This window comes from Talpa europaea (genome assembly GCF_964194135.1).
Source record: "Talpa europaea genome assembly, chromosome: 6".
NCBI lineage: Eukaryota > Metazoa > Chordata > Mammalia > Eulipotyphla > Talpidae > Talpa > Talpa europaea.
Genome location: NC_140072.1, coordinates 72,448,440 through 72,464,432, shown reverse-complemented (window position 1 = coordinate 72,464,432; position 15,993 = coordinate 72,448,440). Strand labels below are relative to the sequence as shown.

General features: G+C 49.8%; 1 protein-coding gene across 1 annotated transcript in view; it reads right to left on the bottom strand.

Moving 5' to 3' along the window:
• SH3RF3 (SH3 domain containing ring finger 3) overlaps positions 1 to 15,993 on the bottom strand; it is a gene marked incomplete at its 5' end in the record, with an annotated part of 391,834 nt that overhangs the window by 153,098 nt on the left and 222,743 nt on the right. The window contains one exon of the mRNA XM_084235093.1: positions 11,714 to 11,989. Coding sequence (XP_084091219.1) covers positions 11,714 to 11,989 — 276 coding nt within the window. The remainder of the gene's footprint in view (positions 1 to 11,713; positions 11,990 to 15,993) is intronic.

Below are 15,993 nucleotides of genomic sequence, written 5' to 3'. Positions count from 1 at the left end.
GTCCCAATGGATGGAAGGAGAGCTTGACCACCCCTCACACCCCTAATGGGGCTTCAAATTTTAGGCCCATCTCAACAGACGTAAGGGGAGCCTGACCACCTCTCACACTCCTCATGGGGCCAGGCAGAGTTTCCTGATGGGTGGAATGCTTAGCTTCTGTGTGTGTGCATGTGTGTGTGTGCTTGTGTGTGTGTTTGTGTGTGTATGTGTAATGGTCCCATGAATTTGGTTACAGGATCTGATTGGTCTTGTTCTGCAGTTCCATGGCAACATCATAAGGCATATTGGTGACTGTGGAACCAAGCATAAGTATTCTTAACCATTGTTTTGTCATTTTGTGTGTAACTGCCATTTTAGAATTTTAGGTTTTGCTGTACTGGGAATGACGACTGCATTCCAGAGACAGTTTCGACCCTCACTCCACCCTCGCCCTCCGGTCACCAATGAGGGCGAACTTGCCGTAATTGGAGCTGCAGGCTGCAGCTGCATCTCAGCCGGGCCAGTCAGCTTAGAATTATAGCCGGGCAAAGTTGGAGAACGCATCCTTGTAGCCAATGAGTAACTGCCAGCATGATTTAACCCTATAAAAAAAACCCTGCTTCCTTTGTTCAGGGCTCTCGATATCTGCCGCTGCGTTGGTAGGTGCCGTGAGCCTGGACTCGAGTCTGTAATAAACTCCCTTTTGTGTTTGCATCGGCTGTCTTTGGGTTCTTGGAGGCTATGCTCACCGAGTCTGCCGATCTTGGGCACAACAGTGACCTTGTTTTTTCAAGGCTCTGGCCAGGGGTTTTACGGGTTTGCCACAAGCCAAGACGTGTCTGAAAGTCCAGAGAGGGATGCAGCCATATAAGAATATGACTGTTCCCCTCTCCTTTTATCACAGCATCAAACACAGTGGGAGGCACTCAGAGTAAACATGACCCCGGGGCCATCACACTGCCCATGAGTGTCCCTGCCGGGCTGCTCAGTTCCCCCATTAAAACAAATTGTTCTAACGAAACTCAAGGTTCAAATCAGTTCAATCCCAATGGATCAGCCCTGCCTCTTGCTTTTGCTTCTAGACTCGGACAGATTCATACTGTCAGTCACCCTCCCTAGAGAGATAAAATGAAAGCTTTAGTCCAGGACTGGACTAAATTCAACCTGGATTGGCTAAGCTGCAGTTCTCCAGTGTCTGGGCTGAAACATCCCCACCCAGTCTGGCCCTTAGCGATGCTCTGTCTAACATCAACCTTAAGCCTGGCGAGGTCCCCATTCGGCTGCAACAGTACCCAATCTCTGGGGAGACTAGGCCTGGCACCGGAAAACACATTAATAGAGTGCCAGTCACCCTGGAATACTCCACTCCTGCCAGTCAAAAAGCTAGGAGAAGCTGGATGCCATCCTGCACTCTCCACCTGACCCCAAACCCATATAGGCCTCCTGCACCCCCCTCCCCAGACTGAATGGTTTAACACTTTCTTTCTTTTGTCTCTGCATCATACCCATGGATCAGCCTCTTTTTGCTTCAATGGGAGAGCCCCCCTGACATATCAAAAGATTCCGTTAAGCTTGACAAGGCTGCCTCAGCGGCTAAAAAATCTCTCTGTTCAGGAAGCCCTCACTGCAGAGCTCTGGGCCCTCATCTGTGCCTTCTGGGCTGGCAAAGGATCTATCAGTTAACATCTCTACATATTCTTGATATGTTTGCCACCATCCACATGCATGGCACATTTTAGATGTGGGGGAGGGGGGGAAGCTGAAATCTTCCAGTTGCTAGAAGCAGTCTGGTGTCCGGCCAAAGAGGTAGTCATTCAGTGCTGAGGACATCAAAAAGGAAATCCTTCAACTGCTAGAGGAACTCTGGAGTCTGGCTAAAGTGGTGGTTATTCATTAACCAGTTGGCCAATTTGAAAGCCAGGCTGGCAGCATATCAGCAGGACAGGACCCTCCAAAGCCAGCAGTCCTTAAGCTGGGGCAGCATCCACATCTATAGATCCACCACAATCCTGGCATTTGGGGAGCAATCCAGGTGGGGGTCAGTGCAAAGAAAACTGCATCCTCAGTCCAGGCCATGGGGCCCATACCAGGGCAAGACGAGCTTGAGTGCTGGCTAGGCACCAGAGCCCCCATGCCTCAGGGGCTCCTGTGGAGCCCTCACTCCTCACCCAACACCAGGCAGAGCTCCCACTCCTGGCATCCAGCTCAGCCAGCTTCTGCCAACAACTGCCCAGGTCCTTGTGCAACACCCAGGATGTTTGGGTCCTGAGAGCTGCTACTGGCGATTCACCTCCTACATGAGAGGGCCTCGCTGCACCAAAACTGCCAGGCACGCCATCTCCTCCTGCTGCAGGCACCATACCAACTCCTCCTTGCCCAGTGGCACCATCTCCTCATCCATCAGCTCTTCCAGGCTGCCCGCCTGAGGCCCCATGGTGGCTCATCGCCTGACCACCACTGTGGGCAGGAGCCCCCAGTCAAGCCCGACACTGCTCAGGCTCCAGTTCCTCTGGTGGCCGGGTGCAGCCAACCTATCATAGGAGGTGGGAGATAGCTTGGATCAAAAATAAAGGAGGAACAAAAACACCAGGGAGGGATAGCTCCTACCAGATGGATAAGCTTTTGTTCCTTCAATTTGTTTCTTCAGGTGCCAGACTTGTGTGAAATATAACACTGCTCAATGGCCGAGGACTCTGCCAGGGATACAGCACATGGGCTACTCCCCTTTTAAAGACCTATAGGTGGATTTCACAAAAATCAAGACTTTCAGAGGCTACAAAAATTTATTTGTTTTGATCTGCACTACTCCAGGTGTTATGCCATGGATTAACTACTTCAGAGTTAAGCCAGCCTGCCCAAAGACACCAAAGAAGTGGATGACCTGCCCAGACCCTACAAACCAACTTAGGCTGACCCTGCAGAGAGACCCCGACCAGACACTTTGACCTTCTACAGTCCTGCTCCAACCACAACCCAGAAGCTGGTCAACACATGGCAGAAGCTTAAGGAACATCAGATGAATGTTCATAAACTGTTGGCCTGATACCCAGTGTTGGTTGCTTTTCCTGTTTCCTTTTTGGTCTGGCCATTCTCATTGTATTAGCTTAATGTCTGCCCTGCCCTAATATCTAGGGGCAAGCCTCTTGTGTTTTGGGCCCCGGCCAACACCCTAATGTCTTTGTGTCTTGCACACACATTTCCAAGGTCTCTGGTTCTTCTCTACGTGCTCCCAATGGAACCTTTTTTGTTTGCTCTACTGTTACGTATAGATATCTAATTCCGCCTGATGTGAGTCTTTGTGCCCTCACCTTACTCATCCTGACTTCATACTTCTGTCAAGAGAGCAAGCTACCCAACTCTTGTATACTGGCCCTGGCCATGGTTCAAAATGCATCCCCCTGGCCATCTATGTAAGGTGATGACTTCTCTTTACATGGGAGCCTTCCCTACCTAGTCTGAGCTCTTCTTGGAGAGAAATAATTTCCTCCTCATGCCTGGTACTGTGGGAATGCTCATACACTGGTGGCTGGGTAAGGAATAAGTTGGCACTGCTTAACCCCTGGAGTGATGACAAATCCCCTGGCCTAAGACGCAGTGCTAATTCCTGGATGGCTCTCTCCATGTGGTCTGTGTCTGCTTCCCGGGAACCTGGAGTCCTCAGTGCTATTCTCACCCCTTGGGGTGACCCAGTGTGGACTTGGCTCTTCAATGAGGTAATGATACCAAAACTGGAAGACAGTAATCATGCCCCCAGCCCAGCTTTCTCATTTCTCAGCTTCAGTGATCTGACTTTCTTCTCTGGATTTGTGTGACTTGATTTCAGAGTGTGAAGTCAGTGTGTGATGTTTCATTTAGGATTGTGTTAGGACCAGAGGTGGCATTCAAGGTATGCCCTGGCTTTTTCACACTATTAACTTTAAAAAAAGCTTTTAATCTTAGTATAAAATACCAAGTCCACTAAAAGAATATATCCTTAAAATCACTACCCAAAAGAGAAGTAGCAGAGTATCAGTGTCCAGGCACATCTACCTTCTCCCCTCCCACACCTCTATACCACAGATAATTTCTGTACGTTTTGGAATTAAAACAAATGGATCATGAAGAATGTTATATATACATGTCTAGATGTATGTATGTATTTAAATATATACATAATATAGGTATATGTGTGGGTGGGTGGGTATGTATGTGTTTGTGTGTGTGTGTGTGTGTGCAATCTCCAGTTTTATTGCAGGGTGCTGTAGCTTGTTCACTTTCATTATATTGTGGTCCTTAAACTGCATTTCTAATTTATTTACCTAGCTCCCCAAAAGTGTGCATTCATTTTCACATGGGGAAAAGTAAAGCTGCAGACAGATGGGCTCTGTTAAGAACAGAAGCCACAGGAATAGAATACTGAAGCTGTATCTCTCTAACCTCTGAAAGTCAGGATACATTTGTGTCCCCATGGAATGCCTCTGGATGCCACTTTGCTACCATTTTAAAGGTCCATCTCTGTAAATGTAATAGGTCATATAGCAAGGGCTCAGCCTCAAATGCCATACTCATAGAAAACTTTGGCGATTCCCCTCAGCAGCTCTGTACAAACCAAGCTCTTAAGGTCTAAAGCTTTACTGTGTGGGAATATCACACAGAAGAGACCTAGAAATGGTCTCCAAAGGGTCACAAATGGTCTCCTGGAGTGCCACTCCACTTCTCCACTCTCTTCTATCATCTGTCATTAAGTGGTTTCCAAGAAGGCAAAATAAGCCAGAGACCAGAGGCGGCCTGGACACTCAGCACAGTAGCCTTGGTCCAGTGTAAGCAGCCTGTGTGATGGGCCCACAGCACGGCCTTCGTTCACTGCAGCGTGCTGGGGCCTGGCCCTGCCCCAACAACCCTCATTGACAGAATGCAAGCCAGCCACCTACAGGTACCATGAATCACTCTATTCCAAAGAATGAAGGTAAAATTAAAAATAGAAAAGCTCAAAAACTCCCTCAGTCTTTTGTTGTAGACATAAACACAAAATTGTTCCTCTGATAGTAGTGGGCAGCTCTAAGAGCAGTTCTCATGGAGTTGAGCTGCCATTCATCCCCACAGCCCTGTACCCTTTGGCAGCCACGACTCCGAAGCCTGGGGCCTTGTCCCACGGTCCTGTTTCCTTAACTCATCTCAACCCCAGGCCTGTCAGAAGCCTGCAACAAATAAGCAACATGCCCTGAGGAATGCTCAGGCTGAGACAGAGGTAGGGGAAGGCCTGTTGGGGGTCTCGGGGCCCTGGGAACCCATAGCACAGGGTAAGTCCACCTAGAAGCAGTGCAGTCAGAGGTCACACCCTCCTGGGTGCTAGAATTCTCCCTGCTGTGTGCACACGCCACACACACATAAGCACACGCACAGCATGGCAGAGTGAGTTGGGTGGTGGGAGTCATGCTTCTGGTCTCCCACTCTGGCCCCTAGAACAGAATCCAGGGTTGGTAAACATCTGCTAAGTAAATGAATGGACCAAGGAGGTTGGAGCAGCCAGGTGACACCCTGGTCCAGGTAGAGCTTCCATGCTCAGCCTCACTGTCAAATCCCACATGCCCTTCACTGCACCATAGTGGGGACAGGCAGCAAGTGGGTAACTGACGATCCTCTCTCCACCTGCACACCATCCGGGAGAGACATACTCTGCGTATGAATTATTCACAGAAGGAGAACACAGGCCCGTGAATGAGGGGATCTAGCACAAGGACTCAGCTTCCCTTTGAGTAGAGACCTAATGAGGATCTGTGGGCAGGGGAGGAGGGTCTGAATCCAGGCTGGGACAAGTGAGCAGGCCTCGCTGCAGAGAGGAGCAGCCAGGAGGCCACTGTGCCTGGAGAGGAGTGAGCTGGTCCAAGTGCTACAAACAGCTGGGTGGGAGTTGGCCCCCAGGATCACAGGGGGTCTAGAAGCAGCAGACTCTGATAGTGAGTCTGGGGAAAAGGAGAAGCCAGTGGGGGTTCTGAGCAGAGGTGGGGTGTTATTTTACACAGGGTAAAGGCTCATTTTACTACAGCCACTAAAAGGAGACAGGCTGGGGATTCCCAGAGTAGGCCTGGAAAATAGTAGGGGAGCACCAAAGGGACAAGGACTGTTACAGAGAGAAAAGTACACATTCCAGACAGGTGTGAAAATATTTTCTGAAAGTTTCATCCATATCCCAAGCTTTTTCTGAAAATAAAAAATAATTCCCTATAGTTTCTCCCACCTCTCCGCTAATGACCAGAGAGAGAAGGGCCTGGACAAGAATATTCCGCAATAGCTCCCAGGCTTCTCTACACCTCCCAGTCCTTTGACTTGATCACCTCAGTCAGGAGTCAGGATGCCTCCCATACTAAGGCCCAGTGGGGACTCAGAGGGCTGTGAGGCTGCTGTCCAGCTAGGAGAGACCCAAGGTCCAGTAGCCGGTCAGTTTTACAGGATAACACTGCACTGGGGAAGGAGGAAAAGCATAGGGAGCATCCTGAGCTCCCCAGCTCTCACTCTCTTTCATCCTGGACCCTGGCAGTCCCTGGTCTTTCCAGGCCTGAACATGTTCCCAATCACCCCTCAGGAAGAAGCAGTGGTAGAAACTGCGGCTTTGACACAGGAGCCAGGTACAACCATCAGGCAGCTCCCTCTGTGATATAACCACCAGGAAAATAAGGTCACAGTGGACTAGTGAATTCTTCAGAATTCTCCACAAAATGTGTGTCTTGGCCAGGATGTTTATTTTCCTGTGAGCATACTGGGCTAATATAAAAAGTGAAGTGTATCTGACAGAATGGTAACATTTCCTGAGGCAGGAAGAGAGCAGAGGGCAGAGAGCAAACATTTACTGAGTGCTTACTTTTAGTTCAGTTTTCTAAATGTCTTGTTCACTGAATCCTATTGTCAACTCCATCATATAGTTTAAAAAGGAGACTCAAAGACTAAACAAATGTCCCCTAGTACCATTTAAATATAAAAGTGCATGACTTGAACCCCTGTTCACCTGGCTGCAGAGCCAAAGGTCTGTCTACATTTGATTTTTATCTAAGTCTGTTCCCCAGATGAGAACACAATCTGGGATGGATGCCCGATTTATTTCCAAAGGAGAGAATCACCACACTTTGGGGAAACAATGATTAAATATTTAGCAGCACAAGAAGGTCACACAGAAGGGTCTCACGGTGACACCAGCCAGTCTCACGGTGACACCAGCAAGGCTGTCACTAGGACAAACTGGGATTTGGACTAGGGCTTCACCACCTCAGAGCAGCCCTTTGGCCCTACAGTGTTAGATTAGGGGAGGAAAGGGGTGGGTTGAGGAGCAGAAGGAAGCTGTAGCTGTGCCCACAAGTCCTGTGGCTTCCCCACGTGGAAAGCCTGGTGGGGATTTGACAACTTTGAGGCTCAGGACGCTGCTGCAAGGAGGGTGCAAAAGAAGTTGTACAACAAGCAGGCGCTGCCTGAAGGCATCTCAGGACCTGTGAGCACCCTGAGCATTACAAAGAGAATTCACTAGAGGGCAGCCGCGGTCCCTCCCAGCCAGAGCAGTGCATCAGCAGGTGGTAAACATGTTCTCGTTAATTACAAGTTACGTGGTCAGGTGCAATAAATATTTGCTGAATCTTGTAGTTAAGTAAAAATAAAATAATCTGGAGGAAGTTGCTACAGAAAGAATGGAACTAAGGTTCCCGCTTGCACACCAAGCCCTAAGCTCACCTCCTTCCTGCATCACTTAGCTCTGGATATCCCCAGGGTGGTTATCACTGTACTGACCTTGAAGATGAGGAGCAGGTGTAACGCCAGCAAGGCACAGAGCAGGTTCTCTATGATCCTGGCAGACAGGTAAAGGAGAGTCCTGGAGCCCTCGGAGGCTTTTCAGGTTTTATTGAGCTTTTTACACCATTTGTAGTGCAGCGACCAGGTACACGGCAGGCAAGTGGAGCTGGGGACTGGGAGGCTGGCAGGCCTCCCAGCCCCCAGCGAATCTACACTCTTTCTGGGCTTTCCTATGTTCTGTCATGGTGTCACCACTGTCTCTGCTTCTGCTACTGTGCTTTCTGCTTCTTTGCGGCTTCTACCACTGCTGATGCCCCGTGATGCCACCCTTACATGCCCTGTCTCTCAACCCAGGTGCGCCCACTTACACATGTCCGCATCTTACTCCAGGTGTCCGCCATCAGGCATGCATGCAAGCCCACAGTGTCTATCATAAATACTAACGGTGAGGGTGGAAAATCCTGACAATTTTCACTTAGCCAACAGCTGGTTAAGCACCTGTGGCCACCAGCTGGGGCCTCCAGCTGCAAAGGTCCTGCACACTGGTGCTTCTCCACAACCCACTCCCTGGGAAGCAGAGGCTAGCTCGCACTGAGGCCTCACTAGTGAGAGACCAGCCCACAGAACCCGGGGCTGGTCTTTTCTTTAGTTTGTTCATCTGCACATGCCCAGTTTTTTGGAGTGGGACTACTAACAAGCAATAAAAAAAGCTTTGTGTAGCTTCTTTACCAAAAGTAATTATTCATTCTCTTAAGTGAAACAGACTGGGTTTAGAAAGATTTTAATTAATGCAATGTTAACAGGGCAGTGAAAAGTCAACAGTTAAAAATCTTGCTTTCATCTGACTACTTTATGCTTTTTTTAAACCAACCGATCCCAGCACAAAGCTGTCTAGCTCTAAAGGTAAGTTAGCACTCTCTGCGAATTTTAGAGACCTCTTTCTTTGTTGATTCCAGAATGGAACATGTTGAAATAACAAAATGTTCCTTAGAGAAAAACAAGACTTGTCTGAGCCAATGAGAAGCACTGAGAAGCACTGGTCTTGAGGAGTGATAGAAAGAGGCTCTTAGACGAACTGGCATTGTAGGCGCTGGAGAGAAGGCCTGGGTTGGGAGCAATGGAAGGAAGAAGTAAAATAGAAATTGGGCAGGAGAGTCCTGATGGGTTGCCCATGTCCTCTAGAGGTTTGGTTCGGAGACTTAGAGGTGAGAGCTGCAGCTAGAACAGTGCTTAGCAGGAGCAGCGATGCCTGATCCAAGGTAAGCAGGTGAAGGAGGTTTTGGGAAATAGTTTATGTGATCATCACTGCAGGGGTATCATGGCATGGGATTAATGGGCTTAGGAGTGACACCCAAGAGTTTCTAACTCTCACGTTAATTCACAGGATTGAAGAAAACAAAGCCCTTAAAAAGCATCGTAACATATGATACTTCTCACCTGTGAGAAGAGCTGCCACTCCTGACAGGAGGCTGGACCTGGGCCCTCCATCTCACCCCAGAGAGCCCCATGACTGCGCCTTACTTCAGTGGGGGTGCTGCCTCACAGTTCATAATGCCCTCCACCCCAAATTCAAAGTAAAGTAATGTCAGCCACAAAATGATTGTAAAGAACCTAACAGAACTTCCAGCGAGGACTACTAATACGTCTTTGAAACATCAAGTTTTAAATTCTATCCGTGAATGTTTAGGAGCTCTTACTAAATGCCTGCCCCTCCCCCACCTCCCAGGCGGCCAGTCCAGCTCACTATTTCCTGAGGCTATCTGTGAGCACAGACGCCTTGGACTTATCCTTGTCCTCCTCTCCACTGGCTGCGGGCGCTGGGAGGCATCGCCGGATGGGGCGCCGTTACTAGCAGGGTCAGGACCTCGTGCATTTCTGTTGATAAGTGGACACCTGCCCCTCTATCCTCTTGTTTGGGGGCTCTGCTCTCCACCTTGAAGAGGAGCATCTGCGTATTTCACGAACATGAAATGGAGTGGGCTGTGGTGGAGGTGGGGAGGAGAGCCTCTGCTCAGACCACGAGAGCCTGAGTTCCGGGTCTCTGCGGCTGTCGGTTTGCAGCGAGATGTCCACCAGCGCCATCCCGTGTCTGCCCCCGGAGCCAGCAGAGCTCAGAGGAGACCAGAGCCACATGGGTCTGGAGTTGCAGGGGTCCCTGCTCTCAGCAGGCGGTCCAGAGTCCACTAGGCAAGGAATTGAGCAAGGTGGGGGTTCTGTTGGACATGGAGCTCCAGACAACAGCCACTCTAATCTCTGACTGAGGAGAGATGGGGGAGAGGGATTGAAGCCTGGATGTCAGCTTCCTGGGAAGCCACATGTAGGGTAAAGACAATGTCAGGCTTTTCTGCCCTTCCGCCATCAGGATAGATGATGGATCCTTGTCCTGAATGTATACCTGATGGCGGGCACCTGGAATAGGGTGTGGGCATAGGTAGATGGGATTCAGCTGAGCTAAGACTGTGCTTTTAAGGGCGGCGTCACAGGGACGCCAGCAGCAGTAGCAGCACCAGCAGCAGCAGTAGAAGCCGAAAGCAGAAGCCAAAAGAGAAGCCGAGAAGCAGCAGAACGAACGCCAGAGAGCCCAGATAGAGTGAAGACTTGCTGGGGGCTGGGAGGCCTGCCAGCCTCCCAGCCCCCCAGCCAGCACCCCTACCTGCCATATGCCTGGTGAACCCCAAATAAAAAACCTGCAAAACTACTGAGGACTTTGACTCCTCCTTTACCCGGTCTGCATGGGATCAGAAAACCTGCACTGTGCCCAGTCCGGCCCTTACACCACATCAGCCAGATGACAATCAGCATTAGCATCAGAACACCCTGATGAAAGAAAGGAAATAAGAGTTGAATCCCTGCATGAAAAGTAGATTATTCACTGTCAGGCTGCACCATGGAACAAGACACAAACAGCGGCCATGCACAGGCCATGCCACTTCCAAACAGTGGACATAGTGTTCTGGCAGCCTTTCGGAGAGCTGTGCACCACAGCCAGCGTTGGCACAGAGTGGGGAGAGGGGAGAGAGGAAGGAAGTGGACAGGAGGAGTGTGCAGAGAGAAGGAAGAAAGGAAAGAAAGACGTGGGAGGGAGGGGAGGGAGACAGGAGACAGAAGCCAGGAAGGAGAAAGAGGCTGAGCCACCAGCCCTAAGTAAGTAAAACGACCTCTCTGAGCTTGCTTTGGTTCCAGCATCAGGAAGACAGGCAGTTGTGAAGGTGCAGTGAAAGCATGTTGGTAAACAACTTGGTGCAGACCAAGAACAACTGATGGCCCATGCACGTGCTGCCGTCCAGGCTTCCACCCCACCCAGGGCCGGGGGAGTGTGTGTGGACCATGAAATAGGGAGGGGGGAATGCTCACAGATGAGAATGGAGCCTGCTAGTCCTGTTGGTAGAGACCATCAAGACCTAAGCATTGCCTCTGTTCTGGATGCTTTAGGATCTCTGAGGCCCTGGAAGATCACAGAGCAGGCCGCGCCACACATCACTCGCTCTACAAGGACAACTTCATTAGTAATTACCAGGGCCTCTTTGGCAAGACTGACATGCCACTTGATAGCCCTGAGCTCATGTGCCCATCCTCCACTGTGCTCTAGGACAGGCTGTGACACAACTCCCTGGACCTGACAGGATCTGTGCAGCAGTGTCCTGGGAGACCCCCTCTCATAAGGCCTATGTCCCTGAAAGACTTGACTCCCTGGCAACGGTCACCACTCAGACACCATGTCTCACGTGAACTAGGCCCTGCTGATCATTCCTGGGGTGCACCACTGTGCACCATCTCATCCCACCGAAGAAACTTCCCCCAAGAGTTGAAACAATCGCTCTCCCTACCTTTATGGAGGCACAGGGTAGGTAGGACTAAGGGAGAACCCGGATCCTACTCTGGCTGGAAAGGGCAGCCTGTGTGGGCCGCGTGCCCCGCCCTGGGCTCATGGGAGGGAGTCCCTGGGGGTGGAAGGCCTTCCCCACAGAGGCCAGCTTACCTTGGTGAAGGTCAGGCAGTCCTTGTCCTGGTCTCTGTCCTTCATCTCGAAATCATAAAGTGCTTTGCCCTGGGGCGGGGCCTGTGGCAAGGGCCTCATGCACTGTACGTAGCTGGCAGGCAGAAAGCCGTGCACGCCATGCAATTCCCCGTGGAACCAGTGGTCGTCCACCCTGCGCCGCAGGATGATCACATCACCCTTGCTGAACTTGAGGTCACCAGGCTCCTTCCCCTCATAGCTGTAGAGGGCTTTGCCATAGGGAAGCTGCGAGAGATTCTGAAAGCAAAATATAACACCCGGTTACTTGGGGTGATCTTCCTGCCTCCTGGATGACCTACCTGTGCAGGTGACAGGCTCCACATCTAGTGTGCACTCAGGATGCCCTGGAGTGGAGGCGTTTCAAAGGAACACACACTGTGCCAGAGGAAGATGCCAGCTAGCATACTTGTCTAGACCAGAGGGCCCCCATATGGGTAATTCTCCCTCAAAAAGAGTCTGTGAGTAGCTGCCAGCACTGTCCTAGATCTTCCACTTGGACTAAGTCACTCTGGGCTGAAAAGGGACTCTGAAACAGGCGCTAAATTATTTTACTTACAGGTGAGGAAACTGAGCCATGGAGTGAGAAGGCAAAATTCACACTCAGTGGGCTGGCTCTAGAAAGTTCCTAACCACAAGTCTGAATTGTCCTGCATTGAGTGCTATTTCTAGTCGCCAGATTTCCAAGAATTATTATCCATAAAATTATCTTTACTTCATTTACTGAATATTCACAGAAACCAGGAACAAGGGTTTTTAAGTTGAGGAGACAGGACCACATTGATATGCTACACCCTTCTCTGTCAGTGGTCTCACAATTTGGCCAATACCCGAGGTGTTCAGATGAGAGGGACAGTCAAGTTGTGGAAATATGGGCTGTCCCCAGGACCCCTGGTGCTAGTTCTCAGGAGTTCCCAGCAATCCCTGCCTGCTGCTTAGTTGTCAAGACGCCTGACAATGACACAGAGCTTTTTGACGAATACAGCAGTGTGGTCATGAAAAACTATTTCAAGAGCTTAAAACAGTATGCTCTTCATTTCATATGATGCTCCCGTCATCCTGCCAAAGGTTAGCTAACCCATCTAAATGTGATCTGCCATCTTTGGTCTCAAACAGTGACTAGCTCTGGATTCCAAACAGAATTCTTGGCAAGCAATAAGGAATCTGCCAGAGTGCCCTGAATCATGATTTGACATCATATTCTAACTTCCTGGTCTCCTTTAACTTAACTAGACCTATTTCAGAAAGAACAGTGATCACCTGGGTTCCTTTTCTTTATGGGTGGGCACCACTGCTCAAATGAGTAAGCTGGGCCAAGGCCAGCTCTGAGCCAGAGGAAAACCAAACACAAACCTTCCTGTGTCAATACCCAACAATTTTCCTAACAGAAGCCACATTTTCTCACCAAGGCTGCCTATGCCAAGGATTTCTTTAGTATTCGAATCAATCAATAGAGCACAAAAGCCTGAGGCAGTAGTACATGGAAAAGCCTTTGTAGAGGATTTAATAGCATGTCCACAGCTCAATTGCTCTGCATTTACGTTTCAGCAATGTCAAATGATAGCAGTTAAGAGAGAACCTGTTGGCAAATTGACAAATAGCCATCACTAGCCAATTAAATGGCAACACCATAGACCTTTCTGTTACAGAACTTGATGAGGAAAAAAAAATCAGTTTGCTTCCAATAACACCATCCTGACTAACTTTACTATAGACACAATAGACTGTAAAGGGTTCCATTTCAGAGAGAAGCAAATGGGTAATTTGCAATGCAATTACTGTGATTAGAAAAGATTAGAAGGGCTGTTGGCTATGGGCCACCAGAAGAATTCCACTGCAACCAGGACCCCAGCCAGTTCTTAGCCAGGACCTTTTGTCCCCTGGGGCTCATCTGGCAAAGTGTGAAAATATTTTTTGGTTGTCACCACTGGGATGGGGGGTGCTATTGATACCTAATGAGTAGAAGCCAGGGAAGCTACTAACTCTCCACAATGCATGGGACAGCCCCCACCACACAGTCACCTCACCTGGAATGTCACACTGCCACAACCTGCTTGATTAAATTTACCAAAACCAAAAAAACACAAAAAACAAACAAAAAACCCACAGCACAGCTTTCTTCTAACTGAACTTAGTCTAAGACAACTTTAAATATTAAATCTCACTATGAGAGTAGTTCACTACTAACTCTGCCTACCTTACTCAACTGTGCAATCCCTGCCTGCTGCTTAGCTGGCACCCTTATCATCCCGGTGCCCATCCTGTCCCTCCACCTCAGCATTTGACCTCAGCTCTCATGGACTCCACCTCCACGCACACGTCCTTCATCATTCCTACCTCAGTTATCACAAACCTCCACCAATGCCCAGGTTCTGGCAACCAAGAATGCTGCTCTGCACCCACTGCCCCACTGCTTAACTGCCTGCAGCCCTGGGGAGGGATACCCCAAGCTCCAAAGCATGGCATTAAGGCTTCTGCCACTGGCTTTGTTATAGAGCAACCCCGATATTAAACGGGTTCCTGGCTGTGGGTCCTCACCCGCGCGCTTTAAAGAGACTTATGAATACTCTACTATAGACACATGCAAAAGGGTTAATAAAAGGTTTATTTACAAGAGAAAAGGAAATAAGGAAAATGTACAACTCAGGGAGAAAATAGGGAAATAAAGTCTTTAATGCGTCCTACCCGATCCGACGACCTGGAAACCCCAAAGTCACTCTCAGAGCTGACCAGACGCTGCTGCTGGCCAAGAGCCCAAAAATGGAGAGCCCCCAAAGCCCACGTGTCTGCCTTTTGTATCCACCTGGCTGCTTAACCCCACCCTCAGGTCCCAGCCACCTTCCCTTTGGTGGTGATGGGATTTGGAGTTCCCAGTGTCTTTGGCTTTGACCTGGGGTGGGGGTGGAGTCCACAAAGCCTATGTGGAATTTGCTTTGGGACATCCTTTTCCCCCTAATAATTCCCCCCTTTCACTTGTTGCCACCATTTCCATGGTGATGAAGATCGAATATATGGAGGTTGGGATGCAGTCTCAGATGAACATTTTGTCAGGTTCCAGTGTGAAAGAAAACCAGTCTCTGTCTCCTAATATTACACCATGACATCTGTGCCACCATAGATATGGTGGAATAAAAATTAAAAGGGGGGATTGTAACAGGGTGGTCCCCAGGAAAGGGGGAGGTTCCAGGTTCCCTGCCCCACCCAAGGAAGGGTGGAGCTGAGCAGGGAGAGGGAAGCTGCAGAAGAGACGGAGGAAGGAAGCAGGATGGAGCCAGGAGACCTGGAGGAGGCGCATGGAGCCTAGAGACACGTGAAGAAGCTGCGCTTGTCTTTTGGTCGTGGACGGGGTGACACAGATGTGGGTGAGACCCATGGGGAGGTGACAATGGCAGCTTTTATCTTGATGTTGATTTTGCTCTTTTCCTTCCGGGCTTGTTTGGTTGTTTGTGATCCTTTTCTGTGGGTCCCCACTGAAAGATGCTTTAGACTTGTGGCAGGCCTTGGGGCCTTGCTCTGGGCCGATCCCATATGGATGGAGTTTTACCCACGAGGGGATGGGTAACTTTGGGTGCTTCATTTAGAAACTAGACTCTTTGCTTTACCTGTATTGTTTCCTAGTTTTATTAAAGTTCCTTCCCATTAAAGTCTCATGTGTTTTGTGTTGATGCGGCGGATGGCAGAACCCATTTAGAATAGGCAGGTTTGCGGGGTTTGGGCTGCCCCTCTCCCTGTCCTATAACAGCTTCAGCACACCTTCCTGCGCCCATGCCCATCTAAAGTGGTCAGTATCCTCACTCACAAAGATCATGTGCTGTGCCTCCCCTGGTGGCGCAGGCGGTTGAGTGCAGCGCTGTGAAGCTGTCCGCAGCCTCTGAAGCACGGGTTCGATCCCGGCCGGCCAGTGAGAGTCCCACATGGCCATGGCAGACCTCTCCTGTCACACCTGCTGTGCCCCTCAGCAGTGTATTTCGTCAGTCTGCCTGTTCTGTTCCCTGCCCTGTCTCTGGTGAATCCTCTCACCCTCCCATGCATCTGGCCTGTACCCCGATTCTTGTATAAATAAATAAATAAATCTTAAAAAAAAACAAAGATCACGTACCGTTGGCACTTCCAGGCCTTGCTACTCCCTGTCCTGCCCTCTCCCTCACTCCCTAACCCACAACATCCAGGCTGGGCTGAGGGTCCCATTCCATCACTCCCCACCACCACCACCACCACCACCGCATTAGCCCTTGCTTAACCAA